This window comes from Prenolepis imparis, unplaced genomic scaffold (genome assembly GCF_030444845.1).
Source record: "Prenolepis imparis isolate NDT839.2.m4 unplaced genomic scaffold, iyPreImpa1.0 SCAF_8, whole genome shotgun sequence".
Lineage (NCBI taxonomy): Eukaryota > Metazoa > Arthropoda > Insecta > Hymenoptera > Formicidae > Prenolepis > Prenolepis imparis.
Window position 1 is genome coordinate 17,953,218 of NW_028141166.1, and position 22,580 is coordinate 17,975,797.

At 37.0% G+C, this 22,580-nt stretch overlaps 1 protein-coding gene across 4 annotated transcripts in view; it reads right to left on the reverse strand.

Annotated features, from left to right (window-relative positions):
- Positions 1-22,580, reverse strand: part of LOC145940089 (lachesin) — a 48,169-nt gene that overhangs the window by 12,779 nt on the left and 12,810 nt on the right. For 3 of the 4 annotated variants that reach the window (XM_083044949.1, XM_083044951.1, XM_083044950.1), the window contains exon 3: positions 7,910-8,007. The exons of the other annotated variant lie outside the window; for it this stretch is intronic. In XM_083044949.1, the coding sequence (XP_082901075.1) occupies positions 7,910-8,007 (98 nt within the window). The remainder of the gene's footprint in view (positions 1-7,909; positions 8,008-22,580) is intronic. 4 annotated transcript variants of the gene reach the window in all.

Sequence of the window (22,580 nt, forward strand, 5' to 3'; positions counted from 1 at the left end):
TAATTGTGCATTACATAAATCAATTATGTATCACGTTTAGAATTATAAATATCAATTTCGCGCAAGAGACTCGGATAATGCAATTGTCATTAGCATGTAGTAATAAAGTTTGCTAATAAAAATATGAGAAATTATGACATATTTTATATTTATATACGTCATAATTTCTCATATTTTTAGTAGCAAACTTTATTACTACGTGCTAAAGACAATTGCATTATCTGATGTCTTTAGTTATTTGTTATAATTATCTGGATATTATTTGCTAACAATAAATAAATAATATCCATCAGATAATTAACAAGTAACTAATTATTGATTAAATTACTATCGGTAGTAATCGCGCGAAGTGATTGCGCGCAGAACAGAGGCTTGATGAGATTAACGGGATATTCGGAGGCGATGTGTAATCGGCTTGAGGCCTTTGAACGGGAAAACTGATCACACAATGGAACGTTGCACGCCAATCGTTGTACACGATTCCTTCTTTTCATCGTAGTTCGAGAATTACTTCTCCCGAGTGTACAGTTTCATTGTGTGTTGCTTAATTTAATAACTGAAATACTATTTCTCTAGTTATTCGTATATACGTTCTCGTCCGTAGCTGCGTTACTCTCGTCTCCGGTGCGCTTTTATCCGGGGATTTTCCACGCTGGCTCGTTGCAACAAGAAACGTTCATTACAACAGAAAGAGACGTAGAGAAAGACTTTCTCTCTCCCGGGGTTGATAAATTAAAAACGAGTTCTATACTTTTCCTCCGGACGGAACCACTCGACCGCTATTTCCACTGCTAGCCTTTGTAAGAGCATTAGCACCTTGAATCTGAGGCTTACGTTCCTTCGTACTTGGGATATAAATCTTTCTCCATGAATCGTCCGTGACGGAACCAATGCCAGTGGCGGTACGAGGTATAACGTAACGAGTCTCTGTGTCTCTCTCTCTTTCTTTTCTTGCATCTTCCGGCGTTCAAACGAGGTGCAAAGTATTTCCTCGAGAAAGCACTTCGGACACAGGCTCGATGGCTGACACACATTACCCGCGCAGTTACGAAATTCCCCGGTGGGCACATCCGCGTCGACGGCGGTCGGTACCCCTCTGGTGTAATATTTCGAGAGACCCCGTCCCACGAATCTACGTTAGCGCTAAGAGATTGCTCCCCATACCGCTTTACCCGCGCCCGCCACCCTTGCGCTCTGCCCTATCCTTCCCGGGGCCGTCTCCCCTTTTCCTCTTCCTCTCTCCATTGTAATCATGGAAACAATCATTCTTCTCTCTCCCCGGTTCCTCTTCAGTCCGACTGCGCTCTCTCTGCCCTTCTCTCTCTCTCTCTCTCTCCGTTTCTCTCACCATCTCACAGACACCCTCCACACCACACAGAGTCTTCTCTATTCCGCCACTTCCGCCTCTGTTATTCCTCTGTCTGTGTGACCGTTCGTCTCTGTCGTTTCTACCTCCGCATTCACCGCGGATTTCAGCGTAATGTCTCGTTCTATCGTTGCACCGATAGGAAGTGCAACGTGTTTGCGGCGCGGAGTGCCTCGGTGCGGTGTGCTGATGGCAAAGGCAACGAGCGGCCGATGCGATGGTGGTGTTAGTGAGGGTGAGGGTGATGGTGATGGTGATGATGGTGTGAGCGGCAGCAGCGGCGACTGCGAGCTACCTTTTCGCTCGCCTCCGCAGCAATCACCGATTTGTCTGAATAAGCCCCGGGCAAGTATATGCTCATGCTTACCCTGGGGAAACACCACTCTGGCCAACTCGCATCCCTCTCCTCTCTCGCTTCTATCTGCTCGCGTCCCCCTCGCGCCAGCAATCTGCTGCCGCTGTTACTGCTGCCTGCTGTCTGTTCACCTCCGCCCCCTCGTTTTCGGCATCCCCGAAAATGCTTCCGTCGATGCTTGATGGGAACGGCCTGGATACGGCGGTAGGTAGGCCATGATGCAGAGGGATGAGATAGGGATGGAGACGGAGCGAAAAAGGAGAGACGCCGAAGTTTCTCCTCGAGTATTGTCGATGGAGAAACTGGTATTACGGAGGAAGTGCAAGAAGACGAGCGACGAAGCACAGGGCCGACAGAGTTTTTATCGGCCTTGTCTCGTAAACAGAGAGACAGTGTATAATTCCTTCCTTACAAAAAAATATCTCCCGTCTTATTGGCATGTTTTTAATTACATAGTTGTATGGTATACAAGCTTGTTGATTTAAAAAAAGAAAACAGAAATTAACTAATTATTGCATATGGTTCTTAGAGAGTTTTTAGGTATTAAAAAATTATGTATAATAAACCGCAATATAAATAACAGTATTTTTTTAAATGAGTAAAATAGTATATATAAGAAAAAAATATTTCTGTCGCGACTGTGTTATATAAAGCGTGTTAAGTTCACTGAACAATCAGGAAGTGAACATTCTCTAGAGTGGGCAGTGAGATATGACTTAGTAAACTTACAACTTCGCTCAACTATAAAGGACGATATCTCGTGAAAGAGAGAAAGAGAGGGAGAGGGAAAGAGGGCGATGACAGTGATAAATGAATTGCCATAAGCAACTAAATTCGTCTCGACGCGCTTCTCGTTATTCATATTACTTGTATTTATATTCATTAACGATCACAATCTTCCTCCATTTCGCGCACATTTCGTCTAAAGTATAATTGGATTATGTACGGATATCGAGCAAGCGTTTGTGGATTTATGTTTATCGGATATTTGCTATTATGTTTCATCGGCCCAAGTGTACGCGCCTATCCTATTTCACCGTTAGTCTCCAATAATGGATGATCTTGTGTGAATTGATCTAAATTGCTTTGAGTTTGCCAATATTCAATAATTATGTGAATAAATAACAATAAAATTAAGCAACGATATTAGCCTGATCGCCATTTATGTGACGAGTTAAAAGTTACTATTCTCAAGATGCTCTTTAGCATCCGCATATTAAAAGATAAAAAAAATTTATAGAGATTTTGGCTTGCATTCAACGCAAGATTAAAGCAAAAAGTATAGAAAGAACAACGCGAAAGTATTCTACTTCACGTTTAATGCTCCCTTCGCGCTACAATGCGAGAGATACGCTTTGATTTCTTTCGAGCGCGCGTTTCGACTTTCGCGATGGTGCAAATGAGAACGTTTAAGAGATCGTAACCGTCACGTACATCTCACAGAAGATATCTTCGTCCATTTTTTTCTTGATCCGTCTTCCGCGTCGACAGGGGAAAAGAGGTAGAGACACCAATCTGCCGCGCTACATCTCAGCGATTTGCCTCGTTTTATTCCCTTGAAAAGGTGCCGCGGATTCTAAAAGCTTCAAGCTTGCCGGTGCCTTTTTTTCGTTTAGGTGGAAGGCTTTAGAAAGATCGGTCGAGACGAGCACAAGAATAGTAAGAAAACACTGAGGAACTCCGCGAAGATAAAGCGCTGAAAGAGCCGCTGTTAAAGCGTAGATCGGTGTGCGTGCAACTCTGTGTGTGTGTGTGTATGTGTGTGTTTATGTATGTATGTGTGCGCGTGAATTTTTATCTACTTGTCGCGAAAGGCGTTTTATAATCTCTTGAAAATTGCACACTTTTGAAGCGTACTTTTGTGTCAGTGACGGTAGCTGCTTCCGTTTCCTTTCATTCATTATGATCGCTTTTCAGAATCGGTTCCCGTTTCCCTTGCTAGTTGACGATGTTCAATAAACGAAACTTTTTCACTTTGATCAAGATACACCCGATTAGCTACTATCAAAATATGAATATATAATAAATCGTTTCGATTATGTAAAGTATTCTGCAAGTTTTAGGCTGCAAATACTGTATAATACTTTAATCGTGTTATGAATTACAAACATGTATATATATCTTTCTTGTTATATATAGCTTTTTTGTTTCTCTTTTTCTTTTTTTTCTTTCTCTTTCTCTTTTTATCTTTTAAAATAAATTCGACATAAAGATATTACATAATTATTTCTAATACGTTTGCAATTATCGCGAACCCTTAATAAATCTTGATTATAATCTAAAATATTCTGTATAAGAAATCCTTCTGCATAATATCTGCAGAAACTTAGCACTGATGTTTGTGTTTGAAATGTTAATTCAATGAAAATGAGGAATATTTACTAAATCGAAAATTATATATTCTGTCTGATCATTTTCAAGCTTGACTACTGAACCATGCCACTTCAGGCGGAATGTATATTTAAGTGAACTAGTTGTACACATACACAAGTACTACTAAATTAAATTTTCTTTAATAAGCTCTAATAAGCTTTAGAAGTTTATTAAATAAGATATATATATACACTTTGTGTATAATTGTAAAATAAATTTAAAGTAATTTTGGGAGGGATAATAACTATATTGAATTTCTTTATAAAGAAATTAATACTTATTTTGGTTGATATGAATAAAAAAAACTGCGTCTCTTGTGGTGTTTCTATAAATACAAGTAAAAGTTTATATAAACATTGAGAAATTTGTCAAAATTTCACGACTCCTAATTAATGCGAGGGATATTTTAAAAAATATCAGGTAGTTTCTTTTTTTCACTGAGACGATATGTTTCATAACTTCATTCAACCTTTGAGAGAAATGCATGTATTCTTAACTTGGTATTTTTGACACTAAGATGTTAAGTGCACATGAGAATAAAGTGTCGCGAAGTCTTAATTAGCGACGTGTTAGCGGCAAAGTCGTTATGCATCAGTATGAGTTACATGCCTAAAACTTTGGTTTATAATGGACGTTAAGTTCTCGATCGCGGATGCATGTATTTCTTGCGATGAATATAAACGCGCTCGCGATAAATAACCATTTCATTCATTTTTCGCGCCATTTCAGAGACAACAATTTTTTGCCGCAATTTACGCGACAATGATTTAAATTTATTTCAAGCTATTAAATTTTTGAGTCTTTCCTGTCATATGCATGGTTTAATAATTTATCTATTAATATATATAACTCATATAATACAATATTTAATAATAATATTTAATATCAAATATAAAAATATAAATATGATAGTGTGTATTATTTAAATTATATTAATATTAATTTAAAAATATATTACATATATATATATATATATATATATATATATATTATACACACACGTATATTAATATTTTTTTTTTTTTTAATTCTTGTTTTTTTCTCTTTTACACTAACGTACATTTTTCTTCCATTAATAGATAAATTTTAAATGATGCAAAATTATAGTGAAAAAGATTCAAATTCTCTTACAATGTTTTGCATATAGAAAATACAGCAAAAATACGGAGTTTTACCTTGATAAGGAGCATCAAGCTTACATAGTTCGCTAAAAGATATTCCATTATTGCAACGTTTCTTTGCAACCGGCGAAAACACATGCATAAAGCACTTTTATTGCTGTCTATCCGTGGTGTACAAATATGCGAGTCTGTTTGCCGACGGGCCATAGTTCTGGGATATGGCGGAGTGAATAAAAATAGCGCACGTACACGCGCGGACGTATAAAAAAGTATTAGCCGTGCGTGTATTCCGAACGGCAAATAGCCATTGCCCAGAGTGTTTTTGGACCAACCGCGAAGTGTATTCGATTTTGTTGTGCTCGTGTAAAATTACATAGGTAAAAAAAAGAAAATAATAGAAATATATGGCCCGTATAATTCGCGCATGAGAAAATTTGCGATTTTGCATCGTGAAGGCATATTGCTGTTTATCCGCATACATATCTCATACCTAGAATGAATTACTAAATCGTAAACTACAAGATGCCGTAGAATAAATTAAACAGGATAATTATGCTGGCTGAGCATTAATGCCACGGCAGTATTGCGAGAGTCGGAGTATCGGAGTATTATGCCAAACATTTAATTAAGCTACTTAGATGCGATTCGGCTGTCTAGAGATGCGAAATGCAATCTAACAAGAAAAGTTCGTAAAATATACGGAAAAGCGACCTGTTAACTTCTTCTGGATAATCGTGAAATAGAATATAATCGATATTTTTTTATAAAGTTTGAAATTTGAATCTTTACACTTGATGACCATTAGAACTTGTTATTTTTTCTCTTGTTATTTTTTTTTACATTTATACGCGCAACGATAAACAAAAAAATTGTTCCATATTTATTTCAGTTGAAATGTGTTTTATTTTTATATGATTTTATGTTACTTTATATTTGTGAATATACACCAATTGCTTTGAAAAGAGAAAAGAAGACATAACTTTATTAATTAAATATTCTTTATCATTATACCCTACATATATTATTTTATATTTCCGTGTAAATTTAGCGTTCTTATATTTCTTATGTTTTATATAAACCTGTAGTATATAGCATATATGTATATACATGCTTTACTTTTTATTAAATTAATATTACATTTATCACATATAGAGATCAGATTTTTATTTAATAAGATTTTATTAAAATGTATTAATTATATATTTTTATATTTTAATAATATTATATCCTACATATTTTTATACGGGCTTTTATTTTTAATTAACGTAGTTGGGGTTATTTGTCTCTGTGTGTATAATTTTAAATAGATTTTATTTTTGTATTTTTTATTCGATCCGCCGTTTTGCCATTATTACATGCTTTATTTCACATTCAATATTCGAATGGTAATATAACTCTTTCTGTGTAATTTTTTACTCTTTTTTTCGCGGCATCGCTATAATTAACGATCAATTGAGAAAGATGCATACATTCGGATTACATATATAGATCGGCAAGGTCGATTCGGCAGCATACAAATTTGCGGTTATCGAATTTTATTTTACAGGCGGTCACGTATGTGGTGGGTTATGCGTTAAAAGCGCCGTGGCTAAAATAACACAAAATAATGGTGATGCGCTGACGCGCACGCGAGTTTTAACGCGTTTAATCTCACGTCAAAGCTTTATCCCAGGGAAAAATCGCCGGCGCTATGTTCATGGAAGTTGTTGGGCGAATCATATATCGCATGATTCGTTCGCGCGCATGTGGTTTGACTTTAAGCTCTAATTAATCGATTTGTGTGATATACATTATAAGCGCGCCGAATACTATATACGCTCGATAGCGAAAATCTAGAGGATAAAATGGCAATTTCGATACTCTCCGAAAAATAAACATTTATATGTGCCACTAGCAGGCGTTTACGCATGGGTTATTGAATATACGTTATATTTTGCATTTGCATTGTAAATTACTGTGCCGAACATATTGCGCGAATTGCATTGGATGCCTTGTTGTTCTTCGCTTTATTTTTCAAGTATTTTATCAGGGAGGAGACTCAACGTGAAATGCATAAAATTGTTTCCATGCTCGGTATTAGCCACTTATCTTACTAACCCGAGGCAACTTAATCTCCAGATACGAGCAAGGAAAACTTATCCTGAGATAAGCCGAGCATTATTGAATTTTTCGTATGTGTTTAACTTATATATATACATATATACATATATATATATATATATATATATAAAGTTTCTATTTTCATATTTAATGCATACGAAATAAAATTAAAATAAAACTTTCTTGGAGTAAGGGCACTCCAGTCATTCGCCTGCGCAGTTATTCTAATAAGAATTGGCATACACATAATGGTTTTCCTCTTCGTTTAACGACCCCGAGGTGCATTGTCTCGACTTATTTCGAGCGGAAAACTCACGCCCACGATTCACACCCGCGGAAAAATAGAGGAAACGGCGAGAGCGGAGAGAGCGCGCAAAAAGACACCGATACGCTGACATCTGCCAGAGCCAGCCCGGAGCGACCCATTTATTTCCGCGGGATTACCCGAATTTCAGATTCCCTTATCGCTCTGGCAACACGCGCGCTTATGCGTTCTCCGAGCCAGCTCTAATTAGCGCCCGATGCTTGCTCTCCCGCGAACGCCGCGGCATCGCGCCGCCGTTTCTTGCCGTTGAAAATTCACCGGCTGCTTACCTTGTAATTTCCCACTTTCCTGATGGTACAGGAGAGAGCGACTTCTTTGCCAATGGCGGCGGTCACATTGCCGATCGGCTCGGAAAAGCTCGGCACATCTGTGAACCGAAAGAAGCCTCACGTTATTGCTTTGAATTCAAGCAAATTCTGAGATTCTTTATCCGCGCAACGTGACTCTTTTGTGATACCTTATAAAAATTCAATCGAAACTTTTTTAAACAAAATTCTAGAAGAGAGAGGAATAATGCTGCTCTCATTTACGTTTCGAAATAGATTGCCCGGATAAAAGTTAAGCTGTGTTATGCAGAACTTGCTGGCGAACTCTTGCGAGCGTAATTTTAATGACATTCTTTGTGGCAGGTGCAAAGCAATTTTTTAGCAAAATATTTCAGGCAGATTATCGCCTTCATTCAGGCAGATGGCGCCTGTTTGATATTTATTGTTAGTAATCAAATGTCAAATATTAAAATTTTACTCTTCAAATCAGTTGTGAACAGAGTGCAAAAATTGTATTCGAAATTACCAAATTATATGGGGGAGTTGTTGTTCATTCGCTGAATATTTTATTGAAAATGTTTGCTACACGATAAACGAAATATGATATTATACAATAGATAGCTACATAATATCGGTGTGCAGATTGAAAACGTCAAGTTAAACAAATTTACAAATCCCTTACGAAAAAAATAAATATCGTTGTTTATACAATATTTGGGTTGTTTGCATTACAAATCTCGTAAATTATAGTTATCGCTAATTATTGCTTACCATGTTACGCAATAACATTTCTGCGTGTGATAATTAAAATAAATATTTTGTGTGATGCATTTATTGATACTTGGATGATAGAAGCGATATGTCACGTCAAGATTATGAAACTAACATCCCCAGTCCAAACTTTTATTATTCCGCGTAACGCAAAATAATGTTTCAATTAAATAAATATTTTTTTTGGTCTTGTATAAATATATTGTTATATATATGAAACATTGCGCATACACAATGTTGCTTTGACATATGTATATTTATGCCACTCGAGACGAACGCAGCGCTTCGATGTTCATGATTACTCTCGTTAAAATGCACGTGACGGCGCAATAGCGACGATTAACGGCTTGTTGACGCGTATAATACCATATTTCGAACGGTGAGATATAGTTTTAATTTCCTGTCAAGCCCCCCCACATTGCAGCTCGTTGACATAGATGGTGATGCGCCGAATTGCTCCATATATAAGAATTGTGCAACGTGTTACAAGACCGCGATATAAATATATTATAATAATGAATATTCATCAAAAAACGCCAACTATGGAGAGACGTTGATGAATTCTTCATGACAATAGCGTTAATCTAAAATATATTGTGAATATCTCGTTCGTGGTTTTCGTGAACATACGGTAGCTTACAATAAGCTCACGCGCGCTCGCGTATGTGCATATAATGCAAATACCTTATACAAAGCGGTGCGAACATATCATAGCTTACAATGTGCTTCGTATATTGTACATAAATCGGAGCATGAAGATAACGGAAGGAATTACACACATTTATCAAATGTATTAGAATCACCGAGTGAAAATTTGCGCGATATCATATTACAAAAGCGTCATTTAATTTCCGATTACGATTCATTAAGATCTGAGAACTTTAACTGTCACATCTGGTGGGTAAAATCATATAACTGTTAGTGAACTCGCCCCTTCCACTTTTGGATGTATAAAATCTCGCATGAATGTCATCTCGTGTGATATCTCATTGTTTAACGTTAAAAGGACTTGTGCGATATTTTTTTTCAAGTTCACGTAGAAATTTTCGCTCTTATCATGTTTCTATCTTGAGAGAAATATTATGTAATTGATCTCCCGAGTTCTCCAATTTTCCTGTAATAAAAGAATCTAGAGATTCATCCCTCTTGATTCATCCTTCCCGCTCTCGAGAACAATGCACTGGCTTTATTTTACGAAAGCACCGGCGATTCTTTCCACCCGGCCGGCACCGTAAAATCGGGCGAATATGGCGAATACGGCGAAGTTGCGAGTATTACGAGGCGCTACACATTTTTATAAACGAAAAGCCCCGGCTTCTTGCCGGTGTATAGTAACACGGTGGAGACGTGAGAGAGATCCGGAGAAAAAACGAAAAGTTTAAACAAACAACATTTCGAGGCACGTGACGCGATATTGAAACACGCGCCAAGTCAAAGTTTGCAAATACCGAGTCTCATCGCCGAGTCATGCATCGGGCGCGCAGCATCCGGCAGCATTTTGTCCCGATTCGTCGCGGCTGCATCGAACGGAAGCCGCGACTACAAAAATTCGCCGGTCGGCCAAACCGAAAATACGATATTGCCAGATATTCCGAGATATGTCGAAACTGTATTTGAATCCTTGCGGCTGTTTCGCGCGTAGCCAAGTCGGACGGATGGCGGCGAGACAAAAGCCCAAAGAGTTAGATATTTCAAAGAGTCGCGGGGTGACTACTTCACACAAAGATCCGGCACGATCTTTGCAAGCATAGAGTATCGGTAGCACGATATTATGATAAGATATTCACTGACAGAAACAGGAGCGGAAAGGCATTTTCAGCTTCCACCGCCATCATCCTCGCGGTCGTATCTAGAATGTAATATAAGGAGACGTGGGGGAAAATAGTGATGTTACCCGCCTCGAGTGGTCTCGTCTGCGGGGATGAAAAAGGAGGAGATGAAGGAGAAAAGAAAGAGAGAAAGAGAGAAAAGTTACTTGCAAGAAGCAAGAATGAAAGATTGAGATCGAAAGAGAGAGGAGGAGAGAGCTGCAGAGATCGCTTCTCTCGAGAAGGATGATACTACGGCGTATTTGTGTATGTGTGTATGTATATATATATATATCTGTGTATGTGTGTGTGTGTGTGTGGCTTCGCGCATGCACACTTGTGCTGGTCTTTTATGGCGAAATTATTCTGAGAGAAAAATAATTCAATCTCGCGGCACACAGGTTACGGTAGCTGGCATCCGATCCAGCTCCTATATTCGAATATATCGGTCGCATTTACGATTCGAAACGTCGACCGAAAAGTAGATCGGCTTTCACTTTTGGCTGTCGATATCGGTTCGCGCGTATCGATAATTACGTGAAAAAATAAAAGCGGCGCCTTGCCGAGAAAATTAATTCTACAATCGCGTCACGTCTGTTTCGCTGCGTCTCTTGCAATTAGTTTAGGAGACGAGAACAATACGAACTTACGACAGATTATTTATGCAGCACACACGCTCTCCTTCGGTTTTTACAAGGTTCTTTTAAACATCATTATGAAAGGAATAACTTCTGCACTTTTTAAAGCGAAATTTAAAAATCGCTTGGGACGATGGCGATACGAATTTCCGGCTCATGGCAATTCGATATTCGATTTTACGTATACAGTATAGAATGGTGTTGTAAAAATGGAGTAATGTGCCGGTATTACATCTTTTAAAAAAATTTCCACGTTGAGTAATACACGATAGTTTTTTTTTACACAGGCGCGCGAAGAAAATATCATTATAATAGACGAATATTTCTGAAACTATTTGAAATATCAAAAAATTGTTTCGAATTTTCAAGCAAAAAGTGCGAAAGAGAACGTACGCGCGTTGCATTGTACGGAAATGCCATATAGCAATTGAACGGTTAACGTCAAAAAAACAAGTATCAAATTTTGCAGTTGTGCTTTGAACAACTCAAAGTCGTTATTGCTCACAACTTAAAAAGAAATTGCGTTCGTTTAAAAAAATTAGAAATTTGTAAAATCAAAAAAAGTGTAATAAGTAAAAATTAATTTGACAAATTTTATATATGTATACATATATGTACAAAAAAATTTGTGTAAAATCAATATATTAATATAATATATTAATATAAATATGATAAAATAAATATAAAATGCATCGACTTTGTAAAAGCAAAAAAACGTGTGTGTGTGTGCAGCTTTTACATTTTGCTATTTACATTGTATCATGATCATGATCGTTTGTAGGGTATCGGAAAATGCGGCAGGGAATAAAAATAGTGGCGGTCAGTAGTAAAAGTGAGGCACGAATCCGACGCGCTCCGGTGTCGTTATTCCTTTCCGCGTCGTAAAATACGTAACTACGTTAGCGGCTTTAAGCAATCGAGATTCGAATGCGATAAAACGGTTGCACCGTTTCTATAGCAGCTTCTCTGCGGGAAGTCTCCGGCGAGAAACTTGATATCAAAATAAATGGGCGAACCGTATCGCACGACGCTGTAAAGAATCTGAGAGAATTCGGGCGTGTACGACGACGTTAAACCAAACAATATTGTACTCGTGATACATGTGAACAGATTAGGTGTCCCAATCGAGCTATAAATCTGTCAGTCACATTGTACAGAATATTCTTTTCTTTTTTTCTAAACGCATAGTATATAAATAACTGCAAAAGTTATGTAATAAATCTCTACAATTGTTGCACAATTTTTTCACAATCTCTCAGTTTTTCGATAGGATCGACATTTTTGGAATGATAGAAATGGAGTTGACTAGAAAAGTGATAAACGGTGTAAAACAGACAATTTTTAAGTAAAGAGGTCAATGCGATTCATGAAACTTTATGAATATAATTTTAAACGATACCTAAAACCTAAATGAAAGATGTGTGTGAAGCTAGCATATCATTCAATGGAAGATCATAAATAATTGAGAGTTCTGGCTTTATTTTCAATAATTCTAGAATTCTTGAATAGTTTAAACAAATAGTTCTGACGATTAAATCAAAGAAAATGCCTAAGGACAAATTGATATGCCAACTTCACGCAGCATATCACTTTGTCCTACGGCATTTTCCTTATCAGGATTAAAAACATTTATAGTTCTACATGAGTTCTAAAAAGAATTCTGCCTTCTAAAAGCAAAAAAAATATTAATTGATATATCAATCCATGAATATATCTATCAATTGTAGCTTACATATTTATATTGTGTATGTTATAATTGCGAAATAATAAGATTATTCTAATATATGTACGTATTTTATTTGTTACAGGTAGCATTGCGATACACAGTGCGATTCAAGCGTCGTGTCGGAAATGCCGTGTAAAGTGTCGCGCGTCGGGAGTGCCGTGTAAAGTTTTGCGTGTCGGGAGTGCCGTGTAAAGTGTCGGGCGATCGTAATTATTCGTATTTTCGCGAGTGTCGTGAGTGCTACGAAGGACCAAGAGAGGAGGAGGAGGCCCGGGGAGGCATCGGGCGACGTCGGGGCAACTGTGAGGTATGAAAAATTAAAACATTTTTTTCTAAACTGCATTGTTTATGAAATACTCGATCGTTTCCAAACTTTCAAAACACACACACACACACACACACACACACACACACACACACACACACACACACACACACACACACTCTCTCTCTCTCTCTCTCTCTCTCTCTCTCTCTCTCTCTCTCTCTCTCTCTCTCTTTATATATAATATATATATATATATATATATATGTATATATGTATATACATAATTTGAATATTTTGTTTTCAGATCAATCTGCTGTGTACTACAACTCCGTTTTGCACATATCGGTGAGTGAGAAATTGTTTATTTCATAACATTTCTACAGTGGTAAGAGGGATGTGTGAAGTGTCTCATTTCGTGAAAACTCAAATAATTCAGAGTTCTCTTTATTTTCAATAGTTTTAGAGTTCTTGATAGTTTAAACGAATAGTTTTGGTGATTAAATCAAAGAAAATGCCTAAGGACAAAATTGATATGCCAACTTTACGCAGCATATCACTTTGTCCTACGACATTTTCCTTATCAATAATTGTTCAAATTTAAAAGATTTATAGTTCTTCAATAGTTCTAAGAAGAGTTCTGCCTTATAAAAATAAAAAATATTAATTAAAACTAAATAAACACCAGTAAATCTCTTACTTGATATCGAAGTAAAAAAATGCTCAGAATTATATCAGAATTATTTCGTAATAATCAGAATACTCGAAAATTGAGCGGCGTTTTACTTCGATATGTTTAAGTAAGAGATTTGCTGGTGTTTATTTAGTTTTAATTAATATTTTTTATTTTTAGAAGATAGAATTCTTCTTAGATTTCTTGTAGAACTATAAATCTTATTTTGAACAATTATTGATAAGGAAAATGTCGTAGGACAAAGTGATATGCTGCGTGAAGTTGGCATATCAATTTGTCCTTAGGCATTTTCTTTGCTTTAATCGCCAAAACTATTTGTTTAAACTATCAAGAACTCTAGAACTATTGAAAATAAAGTCAGAACTCTCAATTATTTATGATCTTCCACGAAATGATATGCTAGTTTCACACATACTGAAGTTATCTCAAACGATAATTGTTATTAAACCTTTCTGTCCTTGATAATTATACATTGTTATTTGGCAAACATCCTTTTTTCATTATTCATGAATTTTGAAAGTGAGTTTATCGACTTAATGAATTAAGAACATCAGGTCGAAAGCACACTGAGGGTCAATAGTTTCGTCATCCGTGAATTACACGATATTTCGATAGGTGAACCGTTAATCGAATCGGCTAACTGTATAACGGTGGTTAAAAATAGTTATAGAAGAAGGGCCGATATCTGCTGTACATCATGTACGCGCGCGAACAATAACTTTGCCGAGTTATCGTAGTTTTCACATGGATCGTAAATACCGGGGTAGGTGCTGCTATATACGCGGAATTTTCGAATCGAAATAAAACGGAGAGACTGAAACGCGCGCGCGAGATTGAGTCGCGATCAAAGCCGATTGCCAATATTTGAAAATAAAAAGGGAATCGAGATATCCTGATGTCCATGCAACAATAACGCGCTTTAGCTAAGTTTCCGCGCGCGATGCGAAAATAAAATCTTCGAGGGCATTTCTTATGCACGGAATTTTTGAGTTGGAGAGAGAGATGCCGGAAAATAGGTCCTAAGATCGAAATCGACAGAGAAGGGAGTAAGGGGTGAAAACTTGCACGTCGATGTTCGACAGGACGAAATATCGCCCGACGTATTTCAGAAATCTTATACGGACACACCATATTCACCGGCGATACGTACCGACACGTAGAGCCGAGATACCAAGGGGCGATGCACCAAAAGTTGCAGGTTGAAAGACGGAGAAATGTTTCTGTACGTGTCGATGTAGCTATACACGATGTTTTCGTGTCGTGCGGACAGGTTATCATGAATGGAGAATCGCGGGGCCATAAGATGCGCCGATATTTTTTTAAGGCGAAAGAAACTGGAGAATGTAAATTTTAGTTACGCAATTGCAAGATCGCGTTTTCGACAAATGATCCTCTTATTTCGGTCGCGCATCTCGCCGAATGCACCGCGATGCATCGGAATCAATCGCGCCGTTCGAAAAGACTTGGATTTACGGAAAGTCATTTACGAGATTCTCTGCCGCTCTCTTAACGTTTATGAAAATAAAATATATAAATAATGCATACTATAATAATATCTATACATCTCTTTATTAAATGGATTATTTCTGACATTTTATTTTTAAGAATAAATATATATCACAATGTATTTGTATCACGTGTGCTCTCGATTTATCGAGAACGTATTAAGGGTTTAAACGGCAAGCTCGCAAATTTAAATCCTCTTAATACATTTAAATCTTCTTAACACATCGGGAGATCGACAAGAAATATTAGCAGTCATGATACGATAAGAGTATATCGTGTAAAATTGTTTTTACCTATTCACCGCGTTAGATCGGAAAGTTGACAACGTTAGATTATTGATAGAAGCAGAATAAAAATGATCGCATAATGTCCCATGAAATTGGTTTAATTTCTTTTTATATAATGACATGAAAAACACAGAAAATTCTTCTTTAAGAATAAAATTTCTTTAAGAATTTACTATGACTCTTCAATATATAGTTGAAAGCTTTCAGTTACATTGTGACAGATTAATTTATACCATCTTAAATGAAAAATATTAATCAACCGAAGAAAAGATATTTTTTTACATCTTTTTCCTTTACAGAGAAGAAAGAGCTAATCTAAATATAATTATATAACTTATAATTTAATTATCGATATTTTTAGAGAGACACTCTTTGCCTTCGAAAGAGTTGATAAAGTTAATTGCGAAATCCTCATTGAGAAATATCCACATCGAAAAGATTCGACACATTTTTAGATATTATTATATAGATACAATAAAAAAATAACGCAACAAATTTTTGTTACGAATATAAATCTACTAATGTAGCGACAGCTAAACGTCCCAGCAGCAGTGGGGACGAGCGGCACGCAAAATTTGAATCTTTATCTTAATAGAGCGAATACAAACCGAAGTCTATCCCGCGTTCTATGCAAATTTTATCGCACTTGGCATGCTAACGTTTCGCTTAAATTAATCCGCGATCGCTAGCCGGGAATTAATTGTCGACTATTCTCTCGTCTTGTCTTTGACTCTCTATACACTCAAATGACATTGTTGCTGACGGGCGGGACGTGTATTGTGTTAAGTTAATAAGAACGGTCGCGGACAACCGGATGAATCGGGGCCATTAATGCCCCGTAGGAGAGAGTCCCGAGAAAGTGATATTTTCTTTAAACGAGAGTTTAACAAAGTTCCTGGTTATTACGACAGAATAGCCAACTTCCGTGATAAGAGGAGTACAGGGGAGGTAGAAACGCGAGACGAGGCCAACTTCTCTCTTCCCCAAGAGGGTAAATATTTCTCTTTTCCTTTTTCGGTGCACGCCAGCCTCAGCAAATTTTTATCTCGAGCGAGAGCATTAATTTGCGAAAAAAACGACGAGGAAACCTTGAAAGTTCGGCTACCACGCTCGCGATGACGAAGACTACAACAGCGCCGGTCTTCGCTTCTCGCTTTACCGTACTCTCGTGTCGCTCTCTCAAAGACGCTTAACTTTCATCACGAAACTTCGGTATCATCTTGCATTTATCTCTCTCTGGCGTATTTAGCGAATATTTCTCGATATCTGAGGGAGAGGGAGGGTGTCAATGCCATCCCTATTGGATAGGCTGAGTAAAATATAAACAAAGTTTTTGAAAAATTATTGAAAGTCTTATTAATATTCGTGTGATTATACGATTGCAAAATAAGACAGTATTCCGATTAATTAATTTCCAATTTGTGACAAATGGAGCGGTCATTTCGGTTTTTAAATTTCGCCTGAAAAACATGCATCTTTGAACAACAAAAAATATTTCTCTCTGTATGTACTTCTGACAAAATGTACAACGTATTTAAAACATTTACAGCATATATTTTAAAGCCTCGTAGAGGAGAGCATTGCTAGTCGGTGTCTCTGCTACACTTTGTTATTCGCAAGAAGGTGTCTCATAATACTCTACAGTCAAACTAAGGCACGAAGTTTCGTAAGAGGCTAACGTGATGCAATATATTCGTGCGTGTTAGATTAATTAAGGTACCTCGTGTAAGACTTTCACGTAATTACATCGTAAATACGATTCGTGTTATCTTTTTATCGATAAAAAGCCTCAAGAATTATTTCATCATTATTTTTGATCATTTGCCGTTATTTCTCATATAAAATGAATATTTCAAAACATTGTATATCGCTTTATCATGATAATATAAACTATAGATAATAGAAACCCAGGCCAATTTATATTACGTAATAATTTATATATAATTGCGCGTATATTACGGCGCGCGAAATTTCCGTAGAAGACATATTAACGCAATGCGTCGCGCGATACTGCGATTGACGTATACAGTGTAATTATATCGAACTTAAGATTAATAAATACGAGCGCGTCGGCTTCGCGGAAAGAGGCACCACCTGCGTGCAACGTTTAAAGTCTCATTTAACCTCGTCGTCGACCGATTGTAACGCGTTTACGACTGCTTATTAAAATCCATTGCGGCATCCGGCTCGTTTTTGAAATACAATATAGCGTCTACTAGGTTGTCTTCATAAATGACGTATAACTACACGTGTAAACATTGTGCACGGACGCAAAAGTTGAAATACAGTCTTCACTGCAAATAAAATTTTTAAAAAATATGTACTATATAACGTGTTTTATGGCATTTTGTATGGTGTCTTCAGTTGTGCGGTTTTAATAATATTAACGCGATTTATAAAAAAAACGAGAATAATCGAGCTGCTCGGAATAAGAAATGTGTCGCCAGTAGTAAAATTTGAAGACAAAAATAGAAATTTGGAAGTTCGTGAATTTTTTAAAAAGTCATTATGAAGTATATAATATATAAATATAATACGAAAAATGATGTTTTGCAGCATAAGATTGCCTTTGACGTGCGAAAGTAGAACAGTATTAATTAGCATACTTTATATTCTTTATGCTAACCTTTCCTTGGATAGACTTCTTAATTGTGAGAGCATTATTTTCTCTTATAAAATATCTTGCAATCTGCAATATTTTGCTTCTTTCTTAAATATTTCGTTAGGGTTTTCTAAAGTTTCTGTGCGCGTGTTGTTTCTCATATTTTCCTTGAAACTTCTATTTTTCGCGCGCACTTTTCCATATTTATCTCAAACTTTTCTCAATGCAAATATGATACTGGAAATTCGCTTTTTTAAACTTTTCTTAAATTCTTTTTAAGATACAGGTAAATGTTCAGTGTATCTTTATAATACGATAGAATTATTCTCTAATAAAAAAAAACGCATTGGGCGCATTATAATAAAATAACACATAAGCTTTCAAGTTATATTGCAATTTATATTTGCCAGCTGGAATTTCGTTATTAAATTTAAGCGATTTTTCGATATACGTGACACACGTGTGCCTTTTGCATTAAGCTTTTTACACATATACACATACACGAACTGTGAGCTCAAGGGTTTTTACAAGCGAGGATTTGTTTGATGTCACCATAGCTGGCAACTGTTAATGCTGAAAGAGTAGATAGTTAAATAATGCTTTTTTACGAGAGCTAGTCTTGTTGTCAGAGGTGAGTAACAACGACTATATAGCGCATGTCAAAGCGAAATGGCGGCCACAGTGTGGAGAACGGGTGGAGGCTTAGCATACGAATATCCGATTCTCTGTTTGTGGGTTGCTACGGCGGTCTGATTTACATAGTTATTATGATATTATGCGGCTGCAAAAGGATTTTTATCATCAGCGCTGTCTACACCAGGGGAAAAGGAGATACAAGCTGTGACATACGCTTCCTCCTCTTTTCCGTCGCTTTTTTACCGCGTTCACAATACTGTCAAACTCTGTTTTCCTGTACATCATTCTTTTGAAAGTTTACATGTCGAAAGTTTGCAATAAATATTATTGTAAACATATATAAGAAAGTTATTTACTTGAGAAAAATATCATCTCATTGTTCAATTTCTTCTTTCTATTATACGTGTATAATTTTTTACTTTTATTTGGAATCAACTTAAGAGATTTAATATCAAATTAAGATAATTTATATTGCGATAATCGAGTTTTTACTTTCTTCATTAGCTTTTTTATTCTTTTTTAAAACTTCTTTCTATTAAACTATTTTAGTAATAGATTAAACGAAGAGAATATTTTTTGATCTTAAGAGAGATTGAAACGGGAGATTTTATGTCTATAATAAGTGTCTTAAGATTTCACGATAAAAAGTATCATTTTATCCTTTGAGACTTCATTTTAGCACACCAATAAAGATTCAGATTTTTCAAAGTTTTTTTTTTGTAAATGGTGACATAAGCGGATTATTTAACCATCACTAAAAGTTTTATAAATTCTTCAAGTTTTATTAGTTAGTTATAATCTCTGCCATCCCCTTGATCCTTATTTGCTTAAAAATATAATTGATTATTTTAATTAATATTTCTTTTTTAATTAATTATTATATGTTATCTTCATATTGATTAATATTTACATTTTACAAATAATGCTAATTTTCTTGTTTAAGAAAATATCTTTTAATCTTTTAATCTTTATTCATTACATAATTTAATTTATTATTTCTTAAATTATGTAATGAATATTGTAAAAAAAATATATATTTACATTTATAAAATATACAATGTTATTATATCAAATATTTAGGAAAAAAGAGTACGATCGGTGGTAATAACAGAAACATTTACAAACAAACAATTATTTAAATTGACTGAAATCCGATAGATTGTAACACAGTAATTTTAGCATTTTGAACGAAAAAAACCTCTAGAAGAAAATTTATATTTCAATTGCATTTGTTTCAAGCATCGTTCAAGCACTTTATAATCAAAGCATAGTTTTCTCATTCTCGAAAAGAAAATCGCAAACGCTCGTAAACATGACGCGGACAATTTCCCATGTGATTTTCGGACGTACACGTGTAATGGACGAGAAGAATCGGTATTTCTCGCAACTCACGGCGAATGTCGGTAATCGATCAGCGGCGGAGAATTCGACTTGAGAACCTAATAAACGCCCACCCGACTCTTCTTCACCTCGGCGGAGGCTAAGCGGCGCGATACCGAAGCGGATTATTGAAACGCCACTCGAAGTCGAAGGGGAGAAGGAGAAAAAGTCCGCCGGTCTTAGCCAGATTCGCGGGACTTTAAATTCTCACGGTTCGAATCCCTGCCGAAACTTTTCTCTATCACGCCACGTTGCTTGGGGCCGTAAATATATACTCTCCTTTGGTCCGTTAGTTCGCTATCCTTTTGCCACCCTTCCCCTGCCTTTCTATTTCCACGGTTACGGGACGCAAGCTGTTACACACTGTTCGACCCCCAAATACCTCGTTGCTGCACCTCGCTGCAGACGTAACCACCTCTTCCTGGTGGTAGCGGTGGTAACGGCTCACTGTCCTCGAACCCGATGCATTTGCCACCGCCACCGTCGACTACGCCGCGATAATTCCATTTCCGCGAAGCGGCGCGAATTCGAAGTTTAATTAATCGAATTCGCGCACATGCTATCCTCGGCCATCCGAATCTCTCTCTCCCTCTCTCTCTCTCTCTTACTCTCTCAGTTTCTCTTAGACTCCCTTGCTCTTTCTACCTCCAGCCCTATTCTCTGGAGACAGGCTTCGATTCCGGAAATTAGTAAGATCGCACATGCGGAACACGGAGGTTTCCCGCCTGCTAGAGCACTATGCATATATATGCACGTACCTTAACATTACATGCATACCGATACATGCACGTCAATACGTATGCAAGTCGATGTTCACGCTTGCGTTACATAATGCACGTCACCTCGCTGCCTCGCTCGGTCGGTTGGTTAATACGATGCGGAAATGTGTACCGTCCTGAGGTCGGCGGCGAAAAGTTTACCGGAGAGTCAACGAGAAATTTACAAGCGTTCAACGCGCTCGATCGAGCACCTTGAAAACGGTCATTTCGTTGGCTTTTCTTTCTCGTTTCTCGTGCGGAAACGATCGACATTGAACGATGCTGGAGACCAAAAAGAGCACTCGACAGAGGAAATTAATATACACAAGTTGCTGTACAGGGGGGGAGGGGTGCAGTATAGTTGGATTACTTTTCTGGCTGTTATCTTTTTTTTATTATACTCTTTTGTATACGTTGATGTAATAATATATATTCTGCTCTGTAATTAAAATTCTATTTGTGTAAATTTTACATCTACTTGCAATTAACCGAAAATTAAGGGCTCGTTGTATATTAGGAGTTCCAGAGTTTAGTTTGTAAACTGTATGACGATGTTATGCAACGTTAATAGCGTTAGAACCTAATTTGCACAAGTCGCTTCATTTCACTCGCGCGCAACACAGAAATTATTAGCCTTTCAACATTTTCGTTGAACAAAGGATTCGCTGCGTAAAGCATATAGCCGCGAATTTTCATCCTCTGTACCGGTAGATACAGTAGTTTTACCTGTTGCAATAAACACGCCGAATATAAGCGGCTGTATATGCCGCATGACGTGCGGAGAATTAAATATTTCAGCATTAATAAAACCGGCGTATATTCGTATATTTTTGTACGCGGAAAGAGAGAGGCAGCATATACACAGTGCGCACAGGCGTTATGTAGAAGAGCTATAAATACGCGACCATACGTTTGCTAACATTTTTTATTGCTCAGCTGTAAGTGTGAACCGAGCGCGCGCGAGTGGTACCTATACGCGAAATCGTGTTTAAAATTTCGAACGCGAACGATAGGTATGTACATGCGTATGCAGATATAAATATGTATATGCATGTGTACGTATGTGTATGTATATGTACGCTCGCAAATAGCGGATATATACGCGTATATTACGCACTCACAATTCATCTCACGCTCCTTCGTCCTTTAATACGAGCTCGTGCACGTATGCCTGGTACCGTAGCGTGCCCTTAACGTGTAAGAAGATTACTACTAGTACGTGAGCGCGGCCGGGAAACTATGCTTCAAACTATTTCTCATTCACCATATAGGCGTATAGCACATATTAATATTAAGCGCATGTGCTGTACAAACACGTGCGTACCGGTCGTGTAAATGGGTGTGATACGGTTTGTTTCAGAAGTTACATACTTTCCCTGATGTGTACAGACTTCCAAAAGTCAAAGTAGTATGAAGAGCGATTGTTCCGGCATCATCGATTATTTCAGGATTAATCCGGTGTATTAGATATAACTAGAGATTTGTTGAATTAAAGTTTACGTAGGTGTGTAACACGAACCATACTTGTGTGTGTGCGCGTAATTTAAATTCTTTCAGACATTGTCGACACGATAAATCTCGAGCATTAATTTTTTTAATTACA